Source organism: Adelges cooleyi, unplaced genomic scaffold (genome assembly GCF_023614345.1).
Source record: "Adelges cooleyi isolate 19-005CV unplaced genomic scaffold, UGA_ACOO_1.1 ACOO_flye_CR_arks_rails_tigmint_CR_PRNA_23, whole genome shotgun sequence".
NCBI lineage: Eukaryota > Metazoa > Arthropoda > Insecta > Hemiptera > Adelgidae > Adelges > Adelges cooleyi.
In genome coordinates this window covers 12471774-12499657 of record NW_026095893.1, presented here as the reverse complement: position 1 = coordinate 12499657, position 27884 = coordinate 12471774, and the positions used below count along the sequence as shown (strand labels likewise).

General features: G+C 27.6%; 3 protein-coding genes across 3 annotated transcripts; 1 reads left to right on the top strand and 2 right to left on the bottom strand.

The window, feature by feature from the left end:
* Nucleotides 1-23: 23 nt before the first annotated feature.
* LOC126835206 (androgen-dependent TFPI-regulating protein-like) lies at nucleotides 24-8213 on the top strand. Its single transcript, XM_050567601.1, has 5 exons — nucleotides 24-343; nucleotides 3672-3821; nucleotides 5195-5412; nucleotides 7254-7414; nucleotides 7496-8213. The coding sequence occupies exons 1-5, from the start codon at nucleotides 107-109 to the stop codon at nucleotides 7540-7542; spliced, it is 813 nt and encodes a 270-aa protein (XP_050423558.1). The 5' UTR covers nucleotides 24-106; the 3' UTR covers nucleotides 7543-8213.
* A 766-nt stretch (nucleotides 8214-8979) lies between these two features.
* Nucleotides 8980-19726, bottom strand: LOC126835407 (myeloperoxidase-like). Its single transcript, XM_050567981.1, has 13 exons — nucleotides 19625-19726; nucleotides 19416-19526; nucleotides 16487-16654; nucleotides 15668-15897; nucleotides 15232-15405; nucleotides 15006-15170; nucleotides 11131-11355; nucleotides 10941-11068; nucleotides 10138-10512; nucleotides 9701-10073; nucleotides 9506-9614; nucleotides 9346-9436; nucleotides 8980-9229 (listed from the first exon to the last, which is right to left on the bottom strand). Exons 1-13 carry the CDS (start codon nucleotides 19627-19629, stop codon nucleotides 9089-9091), a joined length of 2295 nt encoding a protein of 764 aa, XP_050423938.1. The 5' UTR covers nucleotides 19630-19726; the 3' UTR covers nucleotides 8980-9088.
* Nucleotides 19727-22367: 2641 nt separating this feature from the next.
* On the bottom strand, nucleotides 22368-27764 carry LOC126835657 (androgen-dependent TFPI-regulating protein-like). The gene is made up of 5 exons (XM_050568387.1): nucleotides 27509-27764; nucleotides 26547-26693; nucleotides 24060-24277; nucleotides 23023-23183; nucleotides 22368-22938 (listed from the first exon to the last, which is right to left on the bottom strand). The coding sequence occupies exons 1-5, from the start codon at nucleotides 27701-27703 to the stop codon at nucleotides 22871-22873; spliced, it is 789 nt and encodes a 262-aa protein (XP_050424344.1). The 5' UTR covers nucleotides 27704-27764; the 3' UTR covers nucleotides 22368-22870.
* Nucleotides 27765-27884: the final 120 nt, after the last annotated feature.

Sequence of the window (27884 nt, the reverse complement as noted above, 5' to 3'; positions counted from 1 at the left end):
TTTATAAGAAAAACGCAAGCTCGCCGCTTAGCATGCCGGCGTCATACTACTTCTGTGCAGTACCGAATAAACGTTTGAGCCCATAGTTACACATTAACCATTTGTCATGGAAATAGCATCAATGAAGCGTCCCTCGCCGGTCATGGCATCTGTGCTATGCCGATCTTATACTGAAGCAGAACGCCAACACCTTTTCAAAGTATCTCGTTTGTTCATTACGTGCTATTATATATACGTGGCCTATTATGGGCTATGCGTTTTGGATCTGGATAATATCACTAACGGCCCCTTTGGCAATCTCGGTTCCAACTGGTGGTGGAAATGTGTGTCCGTGTGGAATCTGGTAAGTGAGATTCAAAGATACCTTGGGTTACATTTTATTTAAAAAAAAATAATATTTAATTATTTGTAGTCTTAGTTATGTATTTATTTGTCAAACAAGAACTTGGCTTATTTGTTTAGAGTTAGTTAAAATATTATTTTTATGAATAATACGCAATAATATGCAATGGTATATCACTTCTTAATGCGTCGGCATGAACACAGTCTGTATATCTAGACAATTTTAATCAAAACCGTTTAAAATATATGTAGTTTGATTATAATTAACATTTGTAAGGCAGACCAGTACTTAAAAATTATCAGTGTATAGCTTTTCATCTTACATTTTTATTATTGATCAAATCGAATTTTACACTAATCAACATAAATGTTAGTTTTGAATGTATATTAAGATGGAGAGGGGATGAGTTTTATATAAATAGCAAAATATAAAAAAAATTATTGCGTAAAAAATTAACCGACATAAAAAATGTTTAATAATTTCTACAGGGTTGTAAAATTAATTTAAGTGTCTGTTATTGCAAGGCAGGATTACAATAGGACAAAGTATTATATTTAACATTTATCGCCCTGTATAATAAAAAATATAATGAATATATTTTGCTTACATTTAAAATATACTGTTTAGATAATAATATACATAAGCGAATAAAAACCTAGCTGTAATTTATGTTGGTTGTTTTACACGACTATTTGCTGACTACATGTCCGGCTGTCTTTAATACTTAAGTAGGTGAACAACTGGAAAATAAAATAAACAATGCATATTCAGCAAACAATTTCTTTTTTTGCTCATCAAATTGCATTGTTTCTATTGTATGTTTTTAACAGAGTATACACAAATCATTACACAGACATGCGATTATTTGTTGTCTTAACTTTTTAAGCACATTTTAATATGTTTTAATGCATTGAATTCTAATTTGTTATTCATTTGTCTCTATCAAGTATCACCTCTAATTTTCTTACAATTTACAACTTACAGTTACAGGATGATAAAAAAAGATTTATATTATCTTTAAAAATTAAGAATAGCCCATAATATTTTTATTTAACATTTACCTACTTATTTTCTAACAATTTAAGGGCACAGGGGAAAAACAGTAGTATTCACATTATGAAAATTTAAGAGTATAGCAAAAACAAAGTTCGTGAATTCCTCTCCCTTTTACATAAGAACCAAAAGAAACACATTAAATGCTATTCTAATAAAAAATGTATTTATTTAAACAATCTATTGACATACATAAAACAAATTAATGGCATAAATTGAAAAAAAAATGTTCATCATGTGACTACTACCGTTTTTCCCCTGTGCCCTTCAATTGTAAATATCGAAAATATAAAATAATAATGACGTACGAATACATATATTGTTGAATTTAAATGTCATATTATGTAGAAGTTAAAGGAGATCACAACACAACATTTTTTTAAATATTTTAAATTTAAGTAAAATAATTTATTATTATAATCAAAACAATAAAAAATGCTTTGGTGAAAATTCTAAGTCAAAAACGTTATTATTCAAAGAGTTATTGGTAACTGTGACGGCATAGAGCCGATGAGTCTATGGCCGCCTATGTTTTACGAGTAAAAGTTGCTTGAGAACAGCTAATAACTTACCATAGTATTTTCTATTAATTTTTTTTTTAATTAAATGTATTTATATGTTTAAGATAATGGTGTAATATAAAATACAATACAGCATTTAGTTATTTTATAATATATAAGTATAAATAATAGATATGATAATTTTTAATAAAAAATAAAAGATATTTCCCATATTATTACATTCATTTGCGAGGGTGTTCCTAAAATTTACCAATTTTTAACTACATATCAATTACAAGACATTTATAATACATAGGTATTTTAGAGGAAGTATTTAGGATTTCAAAAATATATTTTTTTTTTGCATCAGACAAAAATTACGTTAATGACATAATTTATACATTATAATACACCACTCGTACACGTTTATGAAATTATACTATAACTAATTAGCAGAAAAAGTGTTGACCATTTTTAAGCAAAAAAATTCTGTAACAAAGTTAAATGTAAAACAGGAAAATAATAGAACTGGATATGTACAATAAAATTCCAAAACTTAGTGGCCTCAGCCTAAACTTTTATAGATATAATGTACAATTTTTAGAAAAGTGGTCGGGCCAAAGCCCGAGCCCAGTATGGACTTCGGCTCCACTGTACTTTATATATAAATTACAACTGTTACAATTGTTTATCAAATGCAAGTAGGTATACAATGTTAACAGTTAGCACTTAAAATTTATACTTATAACCAATAGGTCTGTTTAAAAAGTACGCGAATGTCTGGTAAACTCATATATGATGTCATAGAGTTCAAGGCAATAGTTTTTTATATATTCGAAGAACATTGATTACTTTATCAGTATCATAAAATTAAATAATACAAAACAACTTATATAAACCAGGTAAAAAAATACATAATTGAGATATTGTAGCTTAATACAATGTCAGTTGTTTGTATATTAACATTGTACTACTTTCAGTTGTTTGATATTTCATCGTTTTTGCTCATTATAAAATCGTAAATAAAAATATAATTTTTTTCTTGTTGAGTTGAGTTAATTTTAGAATTATTTTTAATAAATGAATTGTTTAGATTTTCTTATTCCGTTTTGACTTTTTAATAACTTTGTCAGCATATTATCTTAATCTCAATACACATTAACAAATTGTAACTATAAAATATAAAAATGAGTATTAAAAGAGTTGTTATAGATAGAATAACATTTTTGAAAACTTGAATTTTGTTTACCCATAGATTACAATTTTTTTTTAAATAGTTGAATCTACGTAATAAAGCCGATAATTATAAATTATGATTTATACGATATATTAAAAATACTTGGCTTTCAATATTATTGATTTGAATAAGTTAAAAATAATATTTAACATTTTGTTATCAGTTGTAGCAATAACACATAGATGCAATTAAATAGTGTAAATAAACGTACAATTAAAAACTCGTTGTATAGTACTATAAGAGCCTATAATTTAGATTTCACATTTATATAAAAAAGAAATCACATTTTATTTTTCATAGTGTTTTTATACAATTTTTCACAATTTTTTTTTTGTTTTTACCCTGTCAAACTAATTATTTTTATATCAACTTTTGAAACTTGGTAACGTATATATTTTGCCCTTAACTTAAAACTTTATTAACTTCAAAAATAGTTATCGACTAGTCAACATGTTTAGTAAATTATTCTCAATTTAAAAAGTGAAAGATATATGTATATTTATATATACCTAATAGATTTATTATTTTTATTTTTTAGATTTTGCAAATAGCTTATTTTATTTTTTGCACAGTTTTTATTGACTTTGCGGATTCTACACTTGGCAAGACATGGTTGAAAGTAGATTTAGACAAAAACAAGCAAATAAGAGATTTTGTTTTTTTAAGCTTCGTATTTCCAGTATGTATAGTAAGTATATTATGCATTTATTACACGTAAATTTAACTCACTTATCAAAGTTGTGGAGAATGATATTAAGTTTATTATTATACTAGCTGTTACAATGTTACACCCAGCTTCGTTGATTAAGCATTAAGCATTTATAACTATGTGATTTTATCATTTAACTTTAACGATAAGGATAGTTAACCCTTCAATGCGCGAATTTTTAAATTAAAAAAAAAAAAATGTTCCCTGTGTATTTTGAGTCGTAGATTACGAAAAAAATACTTAAAAAATTCTTACTCCAATATTTTCCTGGAAAATAAACAGTTTTCAGATAATTGCCTATTGCAACATTGCGCATAAAAAAGTCACTATATTCGATAAAACAATCAACCTTTATTGTTTCTTTTATATTACAAGTCTAATTCATTTATTACAAACCAAAACAATTTTTTTTTTTATTAAATATGCAAGTATTAATAAACTTATAAAACTTTTAAATTAAGAGAAACCGGGAAAAATATTGATTAGGTCTTACTCATTTTTAAACAACAGCAGCGGCTGATAACGGAACTATCAGCTGATCTGACATTTTTTTTAATATCAAAAACTTCTCGATTTATCCGCTAGTTAGCACTAGTAAGATGAAAAATAACAAATTAAATAAAGAAAAAGGAAAAAAAGATTGTTGCAAATAAGCAACATGGCGCATTGAAGGGTTAAGATGACAGTAATATTAAGTTTAATTTATAGCATAGTCGGACTTGGTGCTTTTACCTGGGCCCAATTGGTACAAAATATTTAACTTGATAAAGTGTTATTTTAATATTGCCAAATTATGTCGTGTGAAACTAATAATTTCCTAAATAATCATTACAGTTTAACAAACAAAGGATAGTAATTATTGTAGATACCAAATTTATTTAATAAAAAATGTATGTTAGTTTTAGGTAAAAAAAAGGCTATTAACCGTCCTAAATATTGATAATATCATTTATTACCCTTTGTTTAAGCTAAAGAATAATTACGAAGATTGAAAAACCTAACCTAGGACGATAAGTAAAGTCGTATTGTATGTTACGGTGTCAACTGTTCAAAAATCATGTATTTTTAATAACTATGTAGGTAGCCGTAGCATGTTGTACATGTGACTTTTGTTTTAACTTTGGGTAAGGAAAAAAATGGTTAAAGTAAAGAATACCTTCTTAGTGAAAACTAAAACATTTTATGTATGGATCTTCATAAATTATTAAGTAATTGTCTGATGTCTGAAAAGTGGATAGTGGTCAGTACTTACGAATTGCATTAAGTATAAGTTAAAAAAACCACTATTTTTACTCAGAGTACAAAATGTGTTTCTTTTTTACTAAAAAAAATATCATGTTGTTTAATTACAGTACGTGTGTCTTCTATTTTGGGCTATTTGTGCAGTTAACAAACCGCTGTTGTTTCCGGATTCCATGAATCAGTGGATACCGGATTGGTATAATCACGCTGTTCATACCAATCCTGTTGTATTGACTTTGTATGACATAGTCACCACCAAACACAGTATACCTAAAATGACAAAATCTGTGGCCGGCCTTTTCGCACTATCTGGATCTTACGTGACATGGTAACAATCTTTGTAATATATATTTTTAAAAACGCGGCTCCGAATTTCCATACCACAATTATAATATTGTGAAAACAAATATCTATGTGCATACTCGTACATGCATAATATTTTACAATTACCGCGTTATCGTGTTTGTGGATGGATATTTAATTACATCATATACTACATAATGTATCATTTCAAGGTCATTTGAGCTAAGATACGTTGGTTTTAGTTCTTGTAATAATTTTTAATTTTAAATTATTATCATTGATCAGTGACACTTAGAATCATTGTAATTAAAAAATTCTGTTAAGAAGCAACGTATAATTTATTTGTTAATTGGACTGGAGCTTTCCGTCCTCAAGAAATTACATAAGTTTGGATACATCTATGAGTTCTTCCGGGTATTAAACCGTAACTGTAGTCAAAACTTAATATACTAAACAATTTCGGAAATAAAATAAAACCTATCTTAGTTGTGATTTGAGCTGTTGAAAATAATTGTTCATAAACAAAACGTATTACTGATTTGTCACGTGACTTAATATAAACAAAATTATGTCAATAAATTAACTTTTGCGCGCACATTTAATGTTTTAATATTTATTATAGTATTTTAACAGTTTTATGATCATTATAAAATTAGTTTTTTTAATAACCACTTATTTATTTTACTTACATCGATTTTGCATGTGTAGGAATCACGTTAATGAGTAAATTAATAATCCCTAATTTAATTTTCATACATACAAGTAAAAAATCTATTTCAAACAGTTTTAATTTGCGTCTGATCTAGGGATCTGAAACTTTAGAAAATCTTAAAATATACTTATAATAACAGTATTTAATAAACTCGTACAATTTGTAAATTAGTTTTAATAATTAGTTTACCTTTTAATATTAGGTCAAGAACTCCATTTATGAATAATAATAAACGATTGTACAACATGAATTCTTCAGTATGGGTCAATAGTTATCAACAGTTATTAATAATAATTGGGTCAACCTAATATATCTTCCCATTGGTTGTATATAATATTATTATACTTCAATATATCTACTATTTATTGTTTTAAAATCAATCTTTAAAAATTGCATATATTTATTATGTATAAGTTATAAGTACACTGTCCTTGGTTAATATCTAGACAAGCTTTTTCTTAAAAAGAATTGTTATTATTATGTTACGTATAAAATTTAAAAGTCAAAGTTGTTATAATTTTTAAAATAGGTACGATTTTACATTCTAATTATGATTACCCTTTTGTTATTGATACTCGTTTAAATTACTTAGTTACAATTATTTTAATATAAATAAGTAAACATATGACTCCCAAAATAAATAATAAATGATAACCCGAATTTGTATTAACCCTTCAGCCTTCGTTTAGTTGTGACTAGTTAGTAGCTTACTGTTTAGTTTACCTATTACTTATTAGCTATACTTATGGTTAGGTTGGTAAAGTTATAACATATTATATTATTAAAATGTTTATGTATTGGGTTATGAATTCAGAGATGAGAAAAAAAAGAGCAATAACAATATAATTATATATTAATTTAATATTTAATAATGCTATACAAATTTTATAAGTCAATAAGTGTGCATTAAACTATGTGTTAATTTTTAGGGATCTACTGTTCTAAAATGAGTATATACATATAGTTATACCACTAGGCATTTTATAATTCAGAAACCAAATTTCTTAAAACAGATTTTTTTAAATATATAAATTATATTATACATACCTATTGAAAACTGAATATTTACCTTACTTTACGTAATATTTATTAAATGTTCAACACACATTAAATATCATAATGATAAGTCAATGATGTATGTTTCTTAATTACAGTTTACTTTACGTTAAGTTTACAACTGGACGATGGATTTACCTGATCATTGGAGAAATAGCAGTTAGCATGTTGGAAGTGATTACTTATTTTTTAGTAACTGCTTTTATTATGCCATTCGTATACTTAGTTGCAGGATACAAACTATGCTCGTGGTTTTGGGGTAAGTAGTTTTAGTTAAACATCGATACTGCCTGAATACATAAAAATTAAACATAAGTAATGATATATTTTTTTATTTTAGACCTACGAATAACAGAAGAAGAAAATAAGATTACCAAAGATCGTTGAACACAAAAGTATAAGTAAAAAAAGAGAAAAAGTAAACAATTAATTTAACTTTGTTTTTTAAGTGAGGCTATATTTTATGTAATATATACATATATATAAATATTGTAAATATAATTTAAGATAAATCATACACTTAAGTTAGTTATTAATTTTGTAAGGTACTAAATATTTATGTATAAATTCGAACTTCTACAGAATATTATTATGATAAATTTAATAATAAATAAAATGTGATAGTTGTAACAAATTAATTGTTACATAGGTAATAATAAATTACTATGTATGCAGATAATATTATTGTGAATAATTATATCTATACGAGTATATGCGTAGTAATATGTACTATCTATGCTAGTTTTATTATGTTATATAATGAATAGTTTGATAACTGATTTTACAAAACAACAAATTGTATACCAATTACATACCTACATCATAATTATAAGACAATAAAAAAATGAATTAATACGCAAATTGATTTTATAATATCATATAATTTTGTATTAAAAAAGACTTGTGTACTTTTGGGTTGTAGCAAAATTCAAACTTTAGGGATTCAAGGCAAACAATTTTTTGGACCCCCGGGTAGTCCAATAAAAAAATTGGCATGGGTCGTACATAGTAATTCAAGTTTCAATTATACAAATACACAGTTATTTATATTACACTAATTTGGACATTTTTTTGATAATGCTTTGCCTACCTATATACAAATATAATATTATTAAATAATATATATATATATTATATGTAAATATATTTTATCACTAACTTTATTTTTATGTATTAAACAAATAAATAGTTAGTTAAAAATTAAAATTACAGCTATACTTTAGTAAATGTTTACATACTTTTTACAAATTTGGTACTACCCTTAATTTTCACTCCGGAACGTCTTTAATAGTGTCTTCATGACAAGCAGTCAACACATCACTTCCAACACTCAATTGAAATACTATCGATAAAAGTTCAAACGATCATCTTGAATTGTAGTTCTGATTATATTTCTTAAAACTCTCAGTCTAAAATATGCACGTTCACTACTACAAAATCCTGTTTATTTTTGCAGTTATGTGTACTTTTGGTATACGCGATAAATTTAGAGTAGTTTTGTAGATTAATTACATTACAGACGTTATAACTTTTATTTAATTAATACTATGGAATCAAATGAAAATGATAACCTTCTTTCATACACGAAATTAAGACAAAATAACATAAGAACTTGTCCACTTCTTTTTTTTAAGTGCTTATACATAATGTATAATGTTATTATTTTGTTTTATTTGACTAACATTTGAAATTAGAGTTTTTTCGGGAACATTGTTATAAAATATAGGAATAGTTCCTATCAAACTAAAATTTAGAAAAAAGAAATGAATATCAAATATGATTTTTCTATATTATATATTTTTGTAAACAACTTTTGTAGTCAAATTTAAATAATAAATATATATATAAATAAAAAAATATTTAATAGTAGCAACAAGCTTATATAATAAATAAATAATGATAAATAATACTAATACTAATTATTAGGCTATAATTATTTCCATGCATCTGGTTTCGATGATGATATGTTCACGGCTATTGCTTGAATAAATTTTTGTAAATTGTCATCTTCTTTATTCCATTCGTTTACTTGAACTTTGTGGACTTGCGTGGAAGGAATGTGAAGATTTGGTGCCTGTTAAAAAATCATATACAGTATAAAAATTTTAATGTAGTAATTATATATGTATAGTACTTATACATTAATTTTCATAAATATTTATACATATAGATAATATGTAATACACTTACCTTCTTCTTACTACAGCATCCTGTATACTCTTTCCAAGCCCATAAGTCCATTTGAGGCAGTAAATGTCCTTTGCACGTCACTCTATTATTCCTAGTTAGAAAAAATTATTTATTTTAGTCATAAAATAATAAATAATAAATAATTTTTTTTCATTGTTACTTATGATGTGAAGGTAATTCTAAAGCGAACGGTTGAATGGTTGTCAAGCTATCACTATTGTCACATAATACTCGGGATAATTTCACTTTTTTAATTTCAGTTAATTGTTCTATAAAAAAAAAATGTAGACAGTGTTGTATAGTTTTGTAAGTAAGCTGATCAGTGATCACAGACATTGTTATGTTAAAATTTTACCTAATGTGAAGGAATTTGGTAGTCCAGGATTTTCATACCAGAATCGATCTCCTTTTTTTAAATCACTGAACGTTTTAGCAATAATGCAGCTAAGCGTTGGACCTATAATGCTGTCATCGATAGCTCGCTCCGAAACTCCTGCTGACCATAAGTCAACATCTTCAGGGGACGTATAAAGGTCATAGTAAGCTTTAACAGTAGCATTACTGATATCCGTCAACATTGAGCTCCACGTCTTAACGGATGGTAGTTTGCAATATTGTCGCCAAGCTGAATATCCAGGTATGCCGTGTTCTCTACCTCGCTGAATATTAATTGAAGCCAAATCTTTACCATAGTCAGTAGCCGGTTCTTGAAACAAGTGATTTGTTACCTGTGTGGCAAATTTAAATTGAAATAATACACTATGTTTATTTTAAGTGTAACTAGTAACGTACTTGCGAAGTTACAGAGTCGTCCATTGCCTGAGATGGTTGATTAATCATACCCAATAGGTACTGATCTAACCAGCCGGGTTTGTGGAGATCATACGGTTGCTGAAACATTTCGCTAAACCGTCTTGACCCCAAGAACTTGTGATCCACGCTCCATCGTTCCATTGCATCTGGTAATAAAGAGTGACCGAAACGAAACGCTGCTGCGCCAAATGCAGCTGGTATAGTTATATCTGTGTCTGGATCATAATTGTTCGAAAAACCTTGGGGCGCTATTTCCAAACCATACTTCTTGACGGTGTATTTACCCAATAGTTTCGGTAAGAACTCATTGTATGTTATATGTTGTACAATTGCACCAACGATTTTTCGTGTTTCCTGTTGCGTATTTGTATTTCAAAACATTTAATCGTCAAAATACAAGTCATTAATAATATGTGTTATACTCAACATATACTGTCCATTAAACTATTGGATATAAAAAGGCCATTATATCAAGTTTTAAGCTAAAGTGAGTTTTTTGAGTTTCTTGTTAAATGTGAATGTTTGGAGCACATTTTATATTATGATTTATTGTATCTAAATAAATATCGAAGATAAAATCACTCAGATTTCTATAATGATATTATGATTATTCAAAACATGATACCGATTAACAGTAATTTTAAAAACTTTGTGCCTCGTGGAAAATGAAAAAAATATTATGAAAATTATCCAAGAGTAACATCTAGCATTCCTGACATGGATTGGCTCTTTTAGAGGTACACAGATATATGTATTATTAAATTCAATGTCTATAGACATACCTGGTACAACCGTTCGTCGTCCCAGTGTGGATTCACTTCACATAATTCATCGGCAATGCGATTATGTTCTCGGACAAATATCGTGTGTAGTACACCCAAAGCTAATTGTTCGTTTACTCGGTTGTCGCCTACAAAAAAATCTCCTCATATTTTTGCAAATAATTATATAGTATTTTTTATAAACATTTACCTGCAAGGAAACAATAGAGATCAGGATGTGGTCTAATACAACCATCGTCCGGCTGATGTTTTTTCGGAGGTAAAATATGTTTTAGTTTGAGTCCCGCCAAGATGGGGACAGTTGTTAGTTTACCACCTTCAAATGATCTAAGTTTTTTGGCTAGATTTTCGTTGGAACCATAAACAAAGTTAGCGTCAATTGGCGATGTTAGTGAGTTTATTTGCACTCTTGGTCCTAAAAGTAAAATAACAATTAATTGGATACCTAATATCTCACGCAGCGTTAAAAAGTATTTTCAAGATATGTTTGCGAAGTATTAATTTTACACTTCACTCACTGGAATTGAATATAATTACGTAATAGGTGAAGCTTACAAAATTATAAGCACAAATTAGAGAGACTTGATCCCGTCTTATACTTAAATAGCATCTCTAAAAAATGCCTTCAACTCCAATTTTAAAAGCAATATTGGGTTTTTATACTTAACAATTTTGCTAATAACAAAAATATTAAATTTGTTTACACTTATGAAATAAGTCTATCTATTAATAATAATAATACAATTAATATTGTCACAATTGACACACATTTAATTATTTACTCAGATAATTAGAAACAAAACACAGATAAAACTTTTTTTCACATTTTACGTCTATATATAATCCCTCCAACCAGGGTTCATACGGTTTATAGATTTGGTAGGTTAAACGTTAATTTTTTCAAAGAACCTTTGAATTTTTTATAATATTTTCCGCTTTTGTAAATAAAACATACAAGAATGTAAAATTATTTAAAATATACAGACAACAATTTTAATGGATTTCATTTAATAATTTAATCTTTAAATTTTAAATAATGTAAAAATATAACAAAAAAATAACTCATTATTTCACTTTCTGGGTTATTTTTAAAAAAGAATATTATTTTATTCATAAAAAAACCTTTTTTTTTATAAGCTCTTATCTCTGTCTTAATAAATATTAATTTGCCAGTTGGCAAAGCATATTCTAGCTGAATGGTATTTTTTAATTGCTTATTTATTTACATAATTTCTATTTGTTTTCTAAGATGGCTAGGTATATCATGTAAAAACTATTATTATTGATGAGTTTTAACTCTAGTATTAATATAATATATTTCTAATAACTTTAGGTATTAGCTTGCTTTACGCTGCGCCGCAGCGGAATGATAATTTCCACGGCCTTGATCTATTTTAATAAAAATAGGTCAATGCCATTTAAAGTAATTATGATTTACAATTATTATTATAACGTCATCTATAGTTCCTTTTTAATTTTTATAATTATGAACTTTCTTATAAAAAACCAACGAAAAAAAAATTCGTTTACTGCGATTTATTTATTGCGAGAGAACGGTTGTCTCGATAGGCAAGAGCGGATTGGGAAGTGGTCCAAGTTTTAATAAATACCTACAATTCATAATATTTTAAATTTATAAAGTTAAGTGTGTACTGTAAAATAAATAATAACAGAGCAGTGAGATTGGAGTAGTCACGCGACTGTAGGATTTATTATGAGTATAAATGCACGATTGCAAGTACGATATATAAATGAAAATTATTTAATTACTTATACTTCAAATAAAAATTGTTTTATTTCTTTAAATAATTTATTTTCTTTTAAAAATAAAATCATTATATATTTTTTTTTTGGGATTGTGGTAGATAAATTTCAGGGTTGATCGTTTGTCTATCCTAATATTCGTTACTGTTATTAATCAATATACAAAACCGTATTCAATAGTATAGTGTCAATATTTTTCAGATACTTCTTAACTATTGATTCATTCACACATAGCAAATTGGAAATTTAATACGTTCAAGGTGCACGAATTCACTTGTATAAATGCGTGATTATCATTAGTGGTGTTTATGGGCGTTACAACCGTAAAAAGAGATTTTCGAGGGTGAAATTATATTCAGGGGTTCTAAAAGGCGGGTATGATATGAAAAAAAAATCCACACGCCCACCGAGTCCGCTTTAGTTGCCTGGCAAAAAATTAGCGCAACCCCAAATTGAATTCCTTAAGACGGGAACAAAGGGCTTGTGTCTAAAAAGGTCATAAGATTCTGTCGTGTAAGACGTGTAAATGTTGCACCATCGCAAAACACCGCCAACAGCCCGTCTTGGTTGACTAGGGTCGCAGACGTTTTAGTACACGGATTGTTGACAAAACAGACCCCAAAAAAAAAACCAAATCGCTCGTAGGGATAGCACACGCCAAAAGGGACCACATCCGTCCGTCGCGAGTAGGGGTTTATGCGATACAACGGCGTTAGCAAACAACCCTGAAGGGTAGTAGTATTGCTATTGTACGCTGTTAACGAAAGTACCCTATGAAAAGGTCTCCGGTACCAGGGTCTGAGCGACCAACTGATTACGGGTGGCTTGCCGCTCGCACCCTCATAAATTTGCACCTGTTTCCATCAAGTTATACAATAAACGGCTGTTATCCTGTCTAGTACTATTATCATTATAACCACCGGGATATGCACATTACATACATAATACCACGCACTGGTCATACTATTGTTGGAATACTAGCAAATGTTTTTTTTATTCTGTTCTGTTTTTAATACTATACGATCTGTACTAGGGGCGAGATTTTCAAAATCTAGAATCAATAAACGATATTTATACTACTGTCTAAAAAATATGCAATACTAATAAATAAATGTCTAATAAGGTATTCGTTACAAAAAAAAAAGTGGTTAGTAATCAATACTAAACGAAAAAAAGAAAAACATTTTCAAATTAGATGTTTTTTGCATCGGGTTTTGACTTATAAAAACTTTTTTCAACAAATATTTTCTATTCTTTTACATATCTACAGCTTTAATTCATTTCTAATATGAGTATTAATTAGACTTTTGACTGTATAGAATAACGGCTTTTTTTTTAATTCGAATCGTTGTGGTATATTTTCTAATCTGTATAAAAAAAGATACTAAGAGTAAAACATTTAAACAAATTTTTAACATAGCCTTGATTTCTTGTTTGAACATATACCCAGCGCCAGTATAAGTAAAATTATTTTTTTGAATTAAAATAATAGTTTATTATACTCAATGTGTATTAGAAAGTATTAAAGCACACATGGTTCGGTGTTTATTGATTAATATAATATAATAATACACAATGTGGACATAATACGTATCAGTAGGACGGACGTTTGAATCATGGATCGATATTTGGTAAAAGCGTAGTGGTCTTAGCGGGAGAGCTAGATTTCCTACAATATTACTAGCCTCCAAAAAATGTAGTTTTTTGTATAGGTGACTACATATTACAATTTTAGTAATAGGATGGTATGCATGCAGTAAGCAGACTGCATTTTTTAGACTCTCTAACGAATGAAATATTTAAAACAATTTGCTGGGCTTTGTACATTTTAATAAATAATATTATTAATATAACCGGAGCATCTGGTTTTGTGTACACTGTATAGTTTTAAATAGTGACCTAAACGAAATAATAGTTAATTGCCACTCCTTTCTATACATTTTGTAATTTTGTATATTTAATTATGATGGGAAGAGGTCATGTCTTTATAAAAATGTTATTAAATTTCCTTCGCAAATATGTATATGTGACCAACGCCACTGGATTGAAATAGGGTTTTGATTTATATCAATATTCGATAGGTTAAAACAATATAACGACTATTAAGTATAATTATTAAATCTAAAGATTAAAGATCCTATATTTAATCTATATATATATATATATATATATATATATATGATATCAAGTCACTATAGTATAATATAAGAAAAAAGACGTTTTAGTGTAATCACTTCATTTCGGGAAGAATTACTTTATGGATAACCTATAAGAATAATTTAATTGATTATAATAAATTACCTAATGTACAATCTGTATTAACTCCAGATAATGATCTGATCATATCAATGCATCGTTGACGATGGCTTCCAATGAAAAATTGGTCATCTGCCGGTACGTTGATGGGTATGCAACTAGGATGTGGAGCTCCTGAACAGCATTTAATTTCTTGTCTAGTGATAGGATCTGTATTAAATTTAAATGTTACTTACAATGTAAATAATGTATAGAGAAAGGCTTATTTTACCTTTTGTTTCAGCTGTCAATGTTAGATCGTGGTCGATGAGTTGTCCCCAGGCAGCAAACATAAACGCAATATCAGTTCTATGTGGTTTGGCTAAGTCTTTGTGTACTCGAGCGGATACAGATCTAGGATTAGGTAATGGAAATCCAGTAATGCTTGTTCGAAATGTGTTAATACCTTAAAATTAAACAAACGGTGTTAATATTATTTTTTAAATAATATATTTAAATTTAAACTGTTCAAATACGTTAGATAAGATTTACTAGTTAATTCAATGTACAATGCCGGGTTAACTAAAATTTGACACATTTAATTGACCATTAAATGTATAAAGGAACCGCTATATTCGATAAACACTTGATAAAGTTAATAAGACCCAGCATAAGTAACAAATTTTTTTTAAATAATTTAAATAGGTAAATAGTTTGTAAGTACTCACCGTCGCCATAATCAGACGGCAAAAAACGTTTAAATGGTAATTTAGCAGCTCCCCATAGTGGATGAACAAAGTTATTACATCTACCCTCAATAGTTCGGAAATTGATTCCATTACCACAGTCGTTTCCGGGGTAAGATTTCAGTTCTTTAGGACAGTATAAACTTATATCCGTGTTCATTGTGTTTATTAGAGGCAACAAACCTCGTACTTGATCTTTAGTGAGTCCGAACCTGTACTCAAAATATGTATTTATGCATGTCTAGTAAATGTTATTTATGGATGATATATAATTCAATTGTTAAAAATAATAATAATATTGTAATACTGCGTTGCTCAAATAATTGTGAGGAAGGGAAAACAGACCTCTAGTCGCAAAAATCAAATTTTGATTGGTTATTTCAAAATTTACACTAAATTCTGAACATTTTGAGACCAGAATCATTCTGCTATCTTTAAAACTGGCCGAGTTATATTTGGTAGAATTTATTTTCGAAAAATAGTTTTTCTGAGAAAAAACGCTTTAAATGTATGAAATGATGCCAACTTTTAATTTTACATACTTGAGGAATGAAACTCGACCAAACATTGAAATAAAGTGCCCTTAATCAGATAACATAATTTTGTTTTCTTAAATACACTCCAACCCTGACCGATGTTTTGGCCTCTCCTGCAATTTGGATTCTAGCGACAAGAGATCCCTTTTTCCCGTCTCGCCTCACAATTCTTGTTAAATTAGAAAAATATGCTGTTTATGTTTTAACAATAGAGTCGTGTTTAAATCCTGTAACTTGTAAGTATTATATATAATATTCCACAAACCATTCACAAATAATTCGTGTCGTTTCTTGTAAAACCTCTCCGAAGTTATCCATTTGGAGATCTGTCAAATCATTTGTTCCAGGCTCGATACCCAAAACTCCTCTACATGCTTCGTGAAACGCATCAGAAACGTTGGTGTATGTTATGCATTTTTCACCATATGATTGTCTATTGTAAACATTTATATGTATGTATGTTATTTTTTAAATGTATTAATAGTAATATAGTTATAAGAAAAAAATAGTATCAATTATACATTTTCAATTTAAAAAATGTAGTTATGTGGTATGTGGTAATATTTTTCAACATGTTTAAAAGTTGAAATTTGATCAATTCTACTTGTCAATTTTGAGTTTTGCTTTCTTATACGTTTTCTCTATCTAACTTTACGTCCAAGAAAAATGTCTAACTTTGGTCGATATTTTTAACTGATCCCATATATTATATTCATTCGGAAATCTAAAAAAAAATCTCCATTGTTTTAAATTAGTACATTGTATCTAAAACGATGCTATTTCGTTTTTATTATTGTTGTGTTTAATTGTTGTTAATCAGTTTTATTTTTCACTAAACGGGATGATTATGCGTTTTATTTAAAGTATCTCGCGAAGTCATAACGAGTTGACGTCGTACCGGGTCCTGTACAAGTGAAATGAGCATAAACTTTCTCCAGTCTGTTAGATTTTTGGATATTTAAATCAGTACTCTACACCATACGTTTTTTTTCTATGGATTCATTATTTTTATCTCTAGAATCAAATTTCTTCTCATATATCTTCATGTAATGATGATTTAACAAAATATTTCAAGGCTATTGATGTATTAGAATATTACCAGAGTTTAATCAAATGTTTCCTGTCAAATGTTGAACAATAACTCTACATAAATAAGGTATTGTTGCTAACTAGTAGTTTTTATATTAACACTATTAAGTATACGATATAATGTTTCTTATAGATAGTAAGGTGGTAAAATCTCATACAATACATTTTATAACTCTTATTTTAAAATTCTTAATCATTAAAACGATATTTCATATGCCTTTGATAAATGTTTTCTTGTTTGATGTAGTGTAATGGGCCAGTTTAAATTTATAAAACACGTGGGCACACCAAATGTGTTTCTATAGATAAACTATATTTTCCTTACTGTTTTCATAATTTTTGTGGTAAAAGTATATGATAATTATCTTAATATATATTTTTTAAATATCTTTATTTTACAGTATTATGTCTCGACAGTTATAATAATATATTGAAATATAGTTAATTAAAAACAATCAAAATTAATAATCATGCACATATAAACACTTAGATAGAAAAGCCAGCGTCAAGGATTAATGGAACGGAACGAGTTAAGGATTCTGAAAGGGTTGGGGTTGTTAATACCCATAGTAGAGAAAAAGCTAAAAAGATTATTTCTGTTGAAATATAAGGTAGGAAAATGAAAAAGAATATGGAGCAAATTCCATATAGAAGGTTTTTTATCTACGGTTCCGTATAGTGAGGAATTAAGAGAAAAAAAAAGCAGGAATGAGATTATGACTAAACCTTAGACATGCAAAAGAAGTAATTTATTTTCATTTCAGTTTAAGAAACGGTTAGGTCTTTAAACCAGGGTGTGCAGGGGAGAATAGAGCTGATATGACGATACCACAAGAAAAGTTAGGAGGAAGGAAGGACTTTTTTAGCTGCCACGCCCGTAAAATATTTGTTTGATAAAGCTGAAAAATATCAGATTATGTAAGTCTTTGTACATTAAAAAAAGTTGTAGTTGAGGTACCAAGAAAGTCATCGGTCTCGTTGCCAATGATTCTAGAGTGACCGCTGAGATAAAAAAAAACTGCACTTCTTTACCAGAACAGAAAATACGGGACAAGAGAGATCTAATATTGAGAATAAGTGGCATAGTTTAAAATTAAAGGGATTGGATATGAGAGCAATAAGGCAAGCATGAGAATCAGAACAAATTAGGAAATTATCAGTATTAGAAAAGTAAATTTAAAAAAAAAACATGGATAATGACGGTACATTCAATAGTAAAAGAATAATACTAAGGTTGGCAATTTTGTAGAGAAAGATATGGTTTAGTTTGGAATACTGTAGCGTATCTGAAAGCTGAAGTAAAAAATAAACCGTCGGCGAAAATAAGCGTGAGTCAGGGAAAAATGAAGAGATGTAGATAAAAATGGTTGTCGGTGACGTGGGTTGGTAGAGATGGAATATTACAAGGAGAGTATCCTAAAAAAGTATAAACTATATAAACAATTAAAGATAAATTTATTGCTCCATATGGACAATCGACCAAGAGCAGCATATGAAGGCAAGGAGTACCTCGATACAGTTTATAGAAAATACGTTAATATAACAATTTAACCTTGAATACATCTGTGAAGGAGTGGGTCCTAAAGTATTATATGAGAGCGCATAGCCCTTTCAAACTTCTTCATGCTACGGTTGTAATGTCATGGTATAATGTGTAATGTCACATCACTAACAATATAAATTGTATTAAATTTAAAATTAAATTATTATTTTTTGTGTACAATTTATATCCGGCGGAGAGGGGGACAAAAATAGAACTCAACCACGTAGTGCTTACTGCGAATTTTCTTAGGTAGCTAAAGCTCTATCAAACTCAGACATATCATATTATTAATTTACGAATAAACACATACAATACTGAATACGGTAAGAATTTGTTTATATTGAATGATATCATACAGTATATCGCCATATTTTTTTCCGGAAATTGATTTATTTGCTAAGATTTTAATAAATTACCAAATAAATGTTATTTATATTTAAAAGTCTAATATAATTTAATACTTTTATTTAAATATAATAGAAATGTGTGTGCTTTAAAAATAATAAATGGATCTATTTATTCTAAACTAATTTTATATTTTTTATAATAGACTTTTACTTACGAAATATATTTGAAATGTTTTAATGGCAATGCGCAGTCTTCGTAATCTGATCTCCAAGCATGTCCTTGGGTAAAAAGCACCAACGCCCAAATACTCCAATGTGAATGTATTCTAAAAGATTTTCATGAGCAAACACACACACACACACACACATTAAGTTCATAATAAAATAACACAAATAACTTAGTATTCGCTACTAAAAAACTTACCTCATTTTGACCAGGTTATTGAGTGTGTAATGAACGGAGTACTGGCTCGCAGTCTTTTATAAAAGGTGTCCCCGCTGCCATAAGACGCCATACAGAGAGGCAACTCGGACGAAAGTCGATTTCGTTTTCATCAAGCAGTGGTTATAAATATAATGGGAAAAAATATCAACAAAAAAAACCAACAATTTGTATAGTAATTAAAGAAAAAAACTTTAAACAAATATTGATTAAATCAATAGATAATATTTTTTGTCCACGATCAACTTATCTTCGAATAGTTTTTCTTCAAAAATGTATTTATATAGTTAATATTATTACGTACCTTCTAAAAAGTAAAAACATATTTTAAATCTTAAAATCAAAAAATTAAGCGGAGTATTTTACTACATCTTTTTAATAATCTTAAACAAAAATACCTACAACGAAAAATTGTACATGTTTTTTATTGTTCCTCAATTTTTAAGTAAGTTACATGCAATTAAAAAAAAAAAATTTGTAATTTTTTAAATATCTAACACGCTACCGATTTAAGACGAAATTTGTTAAATTTGGGAATTCTTTTTAAATCGGTACTAGTAGTGAAAAATAACATTAAAGTATGAAATTAAAATGGGGTACAATTTGACGTGGAGGTACCGATTTATTAAACAGTAGAATTTTTTAAAATAACACAATTCCCAAATTAAAAATATATATATGTTCGGTAACTGATTCGGTAATTCGGTAATGCTGATAACTTAATTTTTTTTATTTAACGGTTTTAATTATTTTCTTAACTATACAGTTGCATTGTATTGGTTTATTTATTCATTTCGACAATGTATACAAAAAAAATGGACATATATATATAAGAAATATATATTGTACATAAAGAAATATACAATTTTACTAATTTTAAACTATGGGGCTATTAAAAGTGAATCATTAACACTATACGTTTACAATGCATTAATGGTTTAATGATTTTCTATCCGTTTTAGTCGATTGGCGATTATTATAAAAATGCATATCAAAATAAATATGAAAAGTATAGTCACTTTCGCTGAGACTTAAGGCTATCGGGTGGGTTGATCGTGATATTCAACAGACGCAATCTAATATAAAATCGACGACTTTAATAACAGTAATTTAACAACCATCTGCAGGCACATTGTTTTTCACTAAATCTTTCTAAACCTATAATTATTTTTATACCAGTTTTAAAGATACTTGAATAACGGTTTTAATTACCATTAAGATTGTATAGTGTACGGTTCTTAGTAAAATATAGCATCTTCAAGAAAGCTCTACACAAATTAAAATAATCAATAAATAACATCGCTCCAGGACTATAGTCGATTATCGTTATTACTATAAATATACATACTGAAATGAAAGTAAAATATCAAAAACTAATTATTGTTGTCAAATAGACAACATAAATATAATTAACGACTTTTAAAATCTGTTTTAAATTTGTGAAGTAAACATTTTGTAAACGTAAAATGATGTTTTGCCTATGAAAACTGCGCGTTTCCGTTATTCTTATACTTTTTGTAATAAGTAAAAAAAATAAAAAATGGTTTTTAAAATACTTAAAATATTTAACATTTTTTTAAAACTTGAACTTGCAAATCTTCTAAAAAAACCCTGAACAAAATTGGTGAAATATGTATGGTTAAGTAATGAAATATTAAAAGATACGTTTGACTACTAAATTGCTTAGCATTGTTATACATTTGTAATAATGCTATCACTGTAGTAATACATTATTAGTGCTTACGAAACATTTTTTTTTTACCAAAATATATATGTATAATATACATGTACATATTACTAAAAAGGAACATGTTTGTCGGTATAAATTCGATTTTCTCAACAACCACACACTGGGGTTGTGTGTAGATGTAGCTTAACGTTGCTCATTGATAATAAGAGAGTTTGGTTGGGGTAGGTGTATGTAGTGTAGGAGTAAGCAATTGAAGTGGTTGAAGTATTCCATAGAATTCCATAAAATTCCTTGGAATATTCTAGAACTTTTTCCCGACCCGTCGTGGATTAAGACAAATAGCACGAAAATAAATCGGCAGCGTTATATTAAAAAAATTACCAAGCGAAGCGGGTACCTCAGATAATATTATACAATATAATTTATTATAATACATCAAATAGCAATCAACGAAATATATTTATCTAAACAGATAATAATGATTAAATAAAATAATGGTAGGCCAGTTACTAGTTTTGGATAAATTGTCTCGAGTTACTTACTATCATTTATAAGTATAGGCGAGAATTAAAGTACTAAGCTGATATTTTTATCCGCACACATTGCACTTCATTTCTTGTTTATATCTTTATATGCCAATAACTCAAGAGTCAAGAAGTATTTATATAAAACTCTTGAGTTTACTTTATTTGTGATATATTGAATTATCAAACCACTTATCTAAATTACTTATGTTTTATAGCTATTTTGGAAACATTTAAAAACTATAAACGCATTTAAATGGTTCTCTCCAAGCATAAGTTCCTGTAAATTTGGAAATCGCTTTCAAATGGATTAAACAACTCAAAAATTATATTTTATAATGGTCACTTTAAACTATTAGTGCAATTATCGTATTGGGCTCGTATAGTAATAATATACTGACTGGGCTGGTTTATGTATTGTGTCAATGCTGTTTTTAACTTTTGTGTTTGTATATAACCCAATCATTTATGGGCCTGCGACGCGCAAATTTTTTTATCAGTTTTTCAACAATTAAACATAAATAGTTTATTTAATACAAAATCATATAATATTAGTACATTATAAAAAAAACTCAAAATTATAACATAAATAAGAATTTACATTATTTACACGCCTTGCGGTTACTCTCATTTGGATATCTTGACTGGTTCGCCAACGTTTCGAAATACTTGCATGTTCCATCTTCATTTCTACGGGAGAACGCGGTATGAACAACATCGAACCAGAGCCCTGAAGATGGAACATGCAAGTGTTTCGAAACGTTGGCGAACCAGTCAAGATATCCAAATAGGAGTAACCGCAAGGCGTGTAAATAGTGTATTTATAATACCCCATTCAAGTTTTAATAATTTTATAAACAAGAATAATATTAATTGTAATAAAAACATGTAATTTCCTCTTAATTTGAACAAATATGATAAATATTTCACCCAATATTAACCCAAATAAACAACCATAAATTAATACATAAACTAATACAATTCACCATAAAACGTTTCTTAGGATACAATTTGTTATGTTTTTTTCAGTTTTACATTAACTACTTTTTCTGTATTATTAATGTTTTCGGTCACTTTAATACCTGTAAATGTATAAATATTTAAATCATTATTATAATATGTTCACATATTAATATGACAAAAAATTTATTTTTTTTTCTATTTACCCCAATAGTAATTATTAAGCATACAACAGCCAATTAAGTAAATAACAGGAAAAATGTAACAAAGGAATGAGAACATTATAATAACTTTGAATAATGTATTGACGTATATATCGATAAGTAAATAAACCCATCTCCCATGTCGAATTCGTAATATGACTAACCTGTAACAAAAAGTGTTAATATCTACATATTAAATTTCAAATAAAGTTTGAATGTATTAGGCAGCCTTTACAAGTTTAGTTAAAGTATTACAATGGTACCACAATATACAACTCAAGTCTAAATATTATACTATCATATCAAATCCAAAACCATAGAGTAAATATATAATCCAAACAGGTAATAATAAATGTTAAATGATTTTGTGTTTGTTAAATTTTCAAAATATTTCATAGTACCTAATAATATTGTGTCAACTGCAGTATTATTATAATATAGAGATATTTGGCTTTTTATGATGTAAACATTCACAAGATAGCTACAATGATTTCGAGTAGCAACAAAATGTAGACTTCAAGTTGTTAAAATGTCCTTAAATAACCTTTTGTTCATTCTCGGAAATGTGTTTATTTTTATATTACTATTTGTTAGATTTATACGAGGACGCCTCACATACTAATTTTTAAAACATTCGGTAAAGGCAATTTTTTTTAGATCTAGCCATCATCGAACGTTTTAAAAAATTGGTGGGGTTATGATGTTTATTAGATTCACCATTATTAAGAAATTAATATTTTTATACCGTAATTATTCATTATAATTTTTTAATTCCTATTTATGATTATACAACTAGTCACGTGGTTCACAGTGGAATAGTATAGTTAGAGAACTAATTTCGAATTATATCAGTGTTGTAAAACGTTATTATTTTAAGGACGTCTAGATTGGACGTTCTATATTTAGTTGATTTAGATATTTTGAAAATTAAAAATGTTCGTGAAGCTAGAATACTGTTATGTAAATATATTGAATCATTCAATTTTTTGTAGTCGAAAAAGTGCTTATTTTTATTTTTACCTTATCGTTTAAACACTTACGTTAGCATGTATACTGTTTCAAATGTCAATAAACATATAAGACTATGTTTTAATTTTGGTGTTTTATGGAAACTAAATAATAGTTCAAAAAAACAAATAATGATGGGTAAAGTATGAACCATGTGATTTAACCACACTGGAATATAATTATTCATTTCTTCTGGATAAATATCTTTGCTATTTAATATCCAAGCGAACCAAAATCCAGAACATACACACTGTAACAAAAAAATAATATACAAATTTATAAAAATATCATCATTATAGAAAATCAGTTCATTGTCAGTTAGATTTTAAACGACCAAATAAATTATATACTTAGAAAAAATTTATAAAATACATTATTTATAACAATATATTGTAATATTTATATAGTTATACTTTAAAATACATTATTTATTTTTAAATTACAAATTTTTAATTTACATAGTTTAAAATATGAAATTCTGCTATTTACTATTTCCAATGGATATATCATTTACTAATACAATATATTATAACCAGTTAGCTTTAATATTGATTGTAATTTTATGTCTTTCACACGGCATCTCTAAAGCTAATAAATTGATAAATTTATTCGAGTGGTGTATATTAATCGGCTAAAAATCTAGTTACTATTTTGGTAGGGGGAAATTATTAACTATTTGTTAATCTTTCAATTTGTAGTAGCCTTAAATCAAAATATTGCTAAGCTACCTTGCAGGGATAACAAAGCGAAGACTATATAAACTCTGGACAACTAACTTTTTTACTATACTAACTACTAGGTTAGTTACATAATAATACGGTTTTGAGGTTTTTAAGTAAGTATTATGAATACGAATTTAAATTAAAAAACTAAAACAACTATATTACAATATAAACCCAAATTTATTGTTATTATGGTTTTTTTTTTAGGAAAAATTATTCAAGGTTAAACAGCAGACATTTACTTCTACAAGTGCGAACTACAGACAACACTTTTTTTCGATAACACTAATTAAAATCAGCACAAAGGGGGCGGGACAAAGTGGTAACGGAGTATATTAGGTCGGGAAGGTCACAGATCTTCAGGAATTATTATAACCGTAAGTGATAAAATCACGCATCTTTAGATTGTAGAAATATTAAACATCGACAAAACCATTTTAAAGGCAATAATGAGCTTAATCTTTCAATTGTAGTATTAGGATGGATTAGACTAGGGTTCTACATTTTTTTGAAACTATTTTCCACATACCTCTTGTCTGTTAATTTATTTATACATCTCAAACTAGAAATTTAATAAGGTCAAAGTGTAATTATTACCCTTTTTGGGGGTTTTCTTAAAAAAATAAAGAGTTTGAATACAGATTTTTGTAAAGTCACACTAGATGCACTATATTCAACATTTTAGACGCGAAGTTCAAAAACTATGGCTAAGTCCTCAATAAACAAAATGTTTCTATTCCTTCTAAGGGTAAGGATTAGCGATATTTCCTTGGGTTTTCTCCGCAAATTTTTTTTGTTATGTCTAAAGAACTCGCCTTTTTTTAAGTGTTGTGGTTTTTCAATTTTAAGGGAATTTCAATTTTTTGTTTAATAAAATACATTTTAAACACAATTTTTGATCCAAAGTCTTGCTAAAATGTGTGTATATTTGTATGCTATAAATTAGTGTGTGAACATTAAAGTATGTATAATATATTTGTACAGATTATGAGATTATTAAGTTGATAAATGTTGTATACTTTTAGTATCTTATATCGTTAGTACAAGTATAAATTATTATTATTCCTCAATATTAGTCAAAGATACTATTAGTATTTATCTAATAGTATCTTTAGTACTATAATAGACTATAGTAATTTTATAAGGAATATAACGATATGGATTTATATTTTTATATCATCCATTCAAATATGAACAATCAATCTTTATTATATGAGTTAAAATAATAGATTTTATGAAGTAGCTTATTATATTAATAACAAATGTGTTATGTAGCATTTTTTTTAATTTTACAGGAACGAAGCTCGAAATTCCTAATTTCATATCGTTAGACTACATTTAAAACACTTTTATTTAAATTGTCTATGCACTTATGTCTTATGACATATCGTCGTTGCCGAAAAAAACCTCTTATGTGCCAATTTTACGATTTTGAGATTTTGGTATCCCTGGATACAGAAAAAAATAACATCATATGATAAAATCACTGTAAATGATAAAAGGATGTTCTAAAATAATTTTTTTACATGAGCTTGGAAATTAAATTAAAAATTCTAAAATTAAATTTTTTTACACATATATTTTTTGTTATTAAATATTTGTGTTGTTGCATAATTTTAACATTAATTATTTTCACTGAATTTTAATAGTCATCGACTAATAATTTCACACGTTATTATAACATTAACCATTAATGTTTTTCAATTTTATTAATGATAATAATTGTTTATTTTATTTTTTATCGCAATGTTCTTTTATAGAAATGATGGGTATAATAATAATTGTTAAAATATTTACCATTGATACCGGCGTTATGGTAGATATGAACAAAAAATTGATTATCTCTCGAAATTTGTTGAGTAATTTATTAATAATGGCTGGTTGTGGTAATATTTCGAAGAAATCTAAAAATGTAGATATGATGAAAAATCCCATTATCATCGACTGAAACAAAATAAATCATAAACAATTAATATGCAAAATTGATTTAATTATTGAAAGAATAAAGTATCAAGTGTTTATCAAAAAACATGAAAATATTTTTTATTAATTTGTTGCAAATTCATATAAAAAGAAATGTTTAAGACAAGATAAATAATTGAGTCACAAAGACAGCTGCTATTTTTAGAAAATAATAGCATATCAGTAAAATCCTTACGTTAGAATCGTATTTATACATAGGGCTAGCGAGATTTATAGTTTTAAGAAATTATGCCCGTCTTCTTTAAGAACAGGAAAAATGAAAAAGTATGATTTTTTATTTTTCAATCCAAAGTTGTATAGACCATTTATTTTTTGCACAACTATCGAGTAATAGCCTAAACATGTAACCCTTAACTTTGCAAAGGCAAATATTCAAATAGTAAAACTAATTTAATTAATAGACATTTTAAGGTTGTTCATGGAAAGTTACATATAAAATGTATTGTACAAGATACAGTGAAGATGATACAATTAAAAGATAATCCATCAAATAACCTCTTTTACATTTGTTGTGTACTTTAAAGACGATATAAACGGAGGTTTATTATTAGGTATATTATTAAGTAAATACCTTTTATGACGTAGCTTTTATGAACATAAGCATAAACACATATTAAAAGGATTTATTTTAATAAGTAAAAAAAAATGAAGGTCTAAATTATTTATGAACAAAAATAATTAAACGGTGTGTTTAACAAATAGAAAAAAAACAAGTTAAAACAAATTAGTAGCAGAATTTGGGGTAAAAATAAATCGGTTAATTTACAAATATTTACCAGTGTCCATAATGTAAGAGTATATCTGATATATTTGTCAACTTCGTTGATTGTCGGCAAATTGATGATAGAATAGTCTAGTGTTCTTGCTATGTAAAATGTGTATGTATACATACAACTGAGAACACCGTGAACCACACAACGAACGAAAGCCGTTGGTGGTTGTCGAGAGCTTGCAATTGCCTCCAAAGGCATTTTTAACTGAAATGATTGAAGTGGCGTTTAGGTTGTAAGTACGATTGCCGCCAAAAGCCACCTTGAAGTTTAGATAATTTGTATATCGACTCATATACGTTTCCCCCGTCGATAATCTTTGTACTATTAATTGTAATCGCGCAAGGTTAATTAAAATATATATCATTGCTTAGAATTTTAT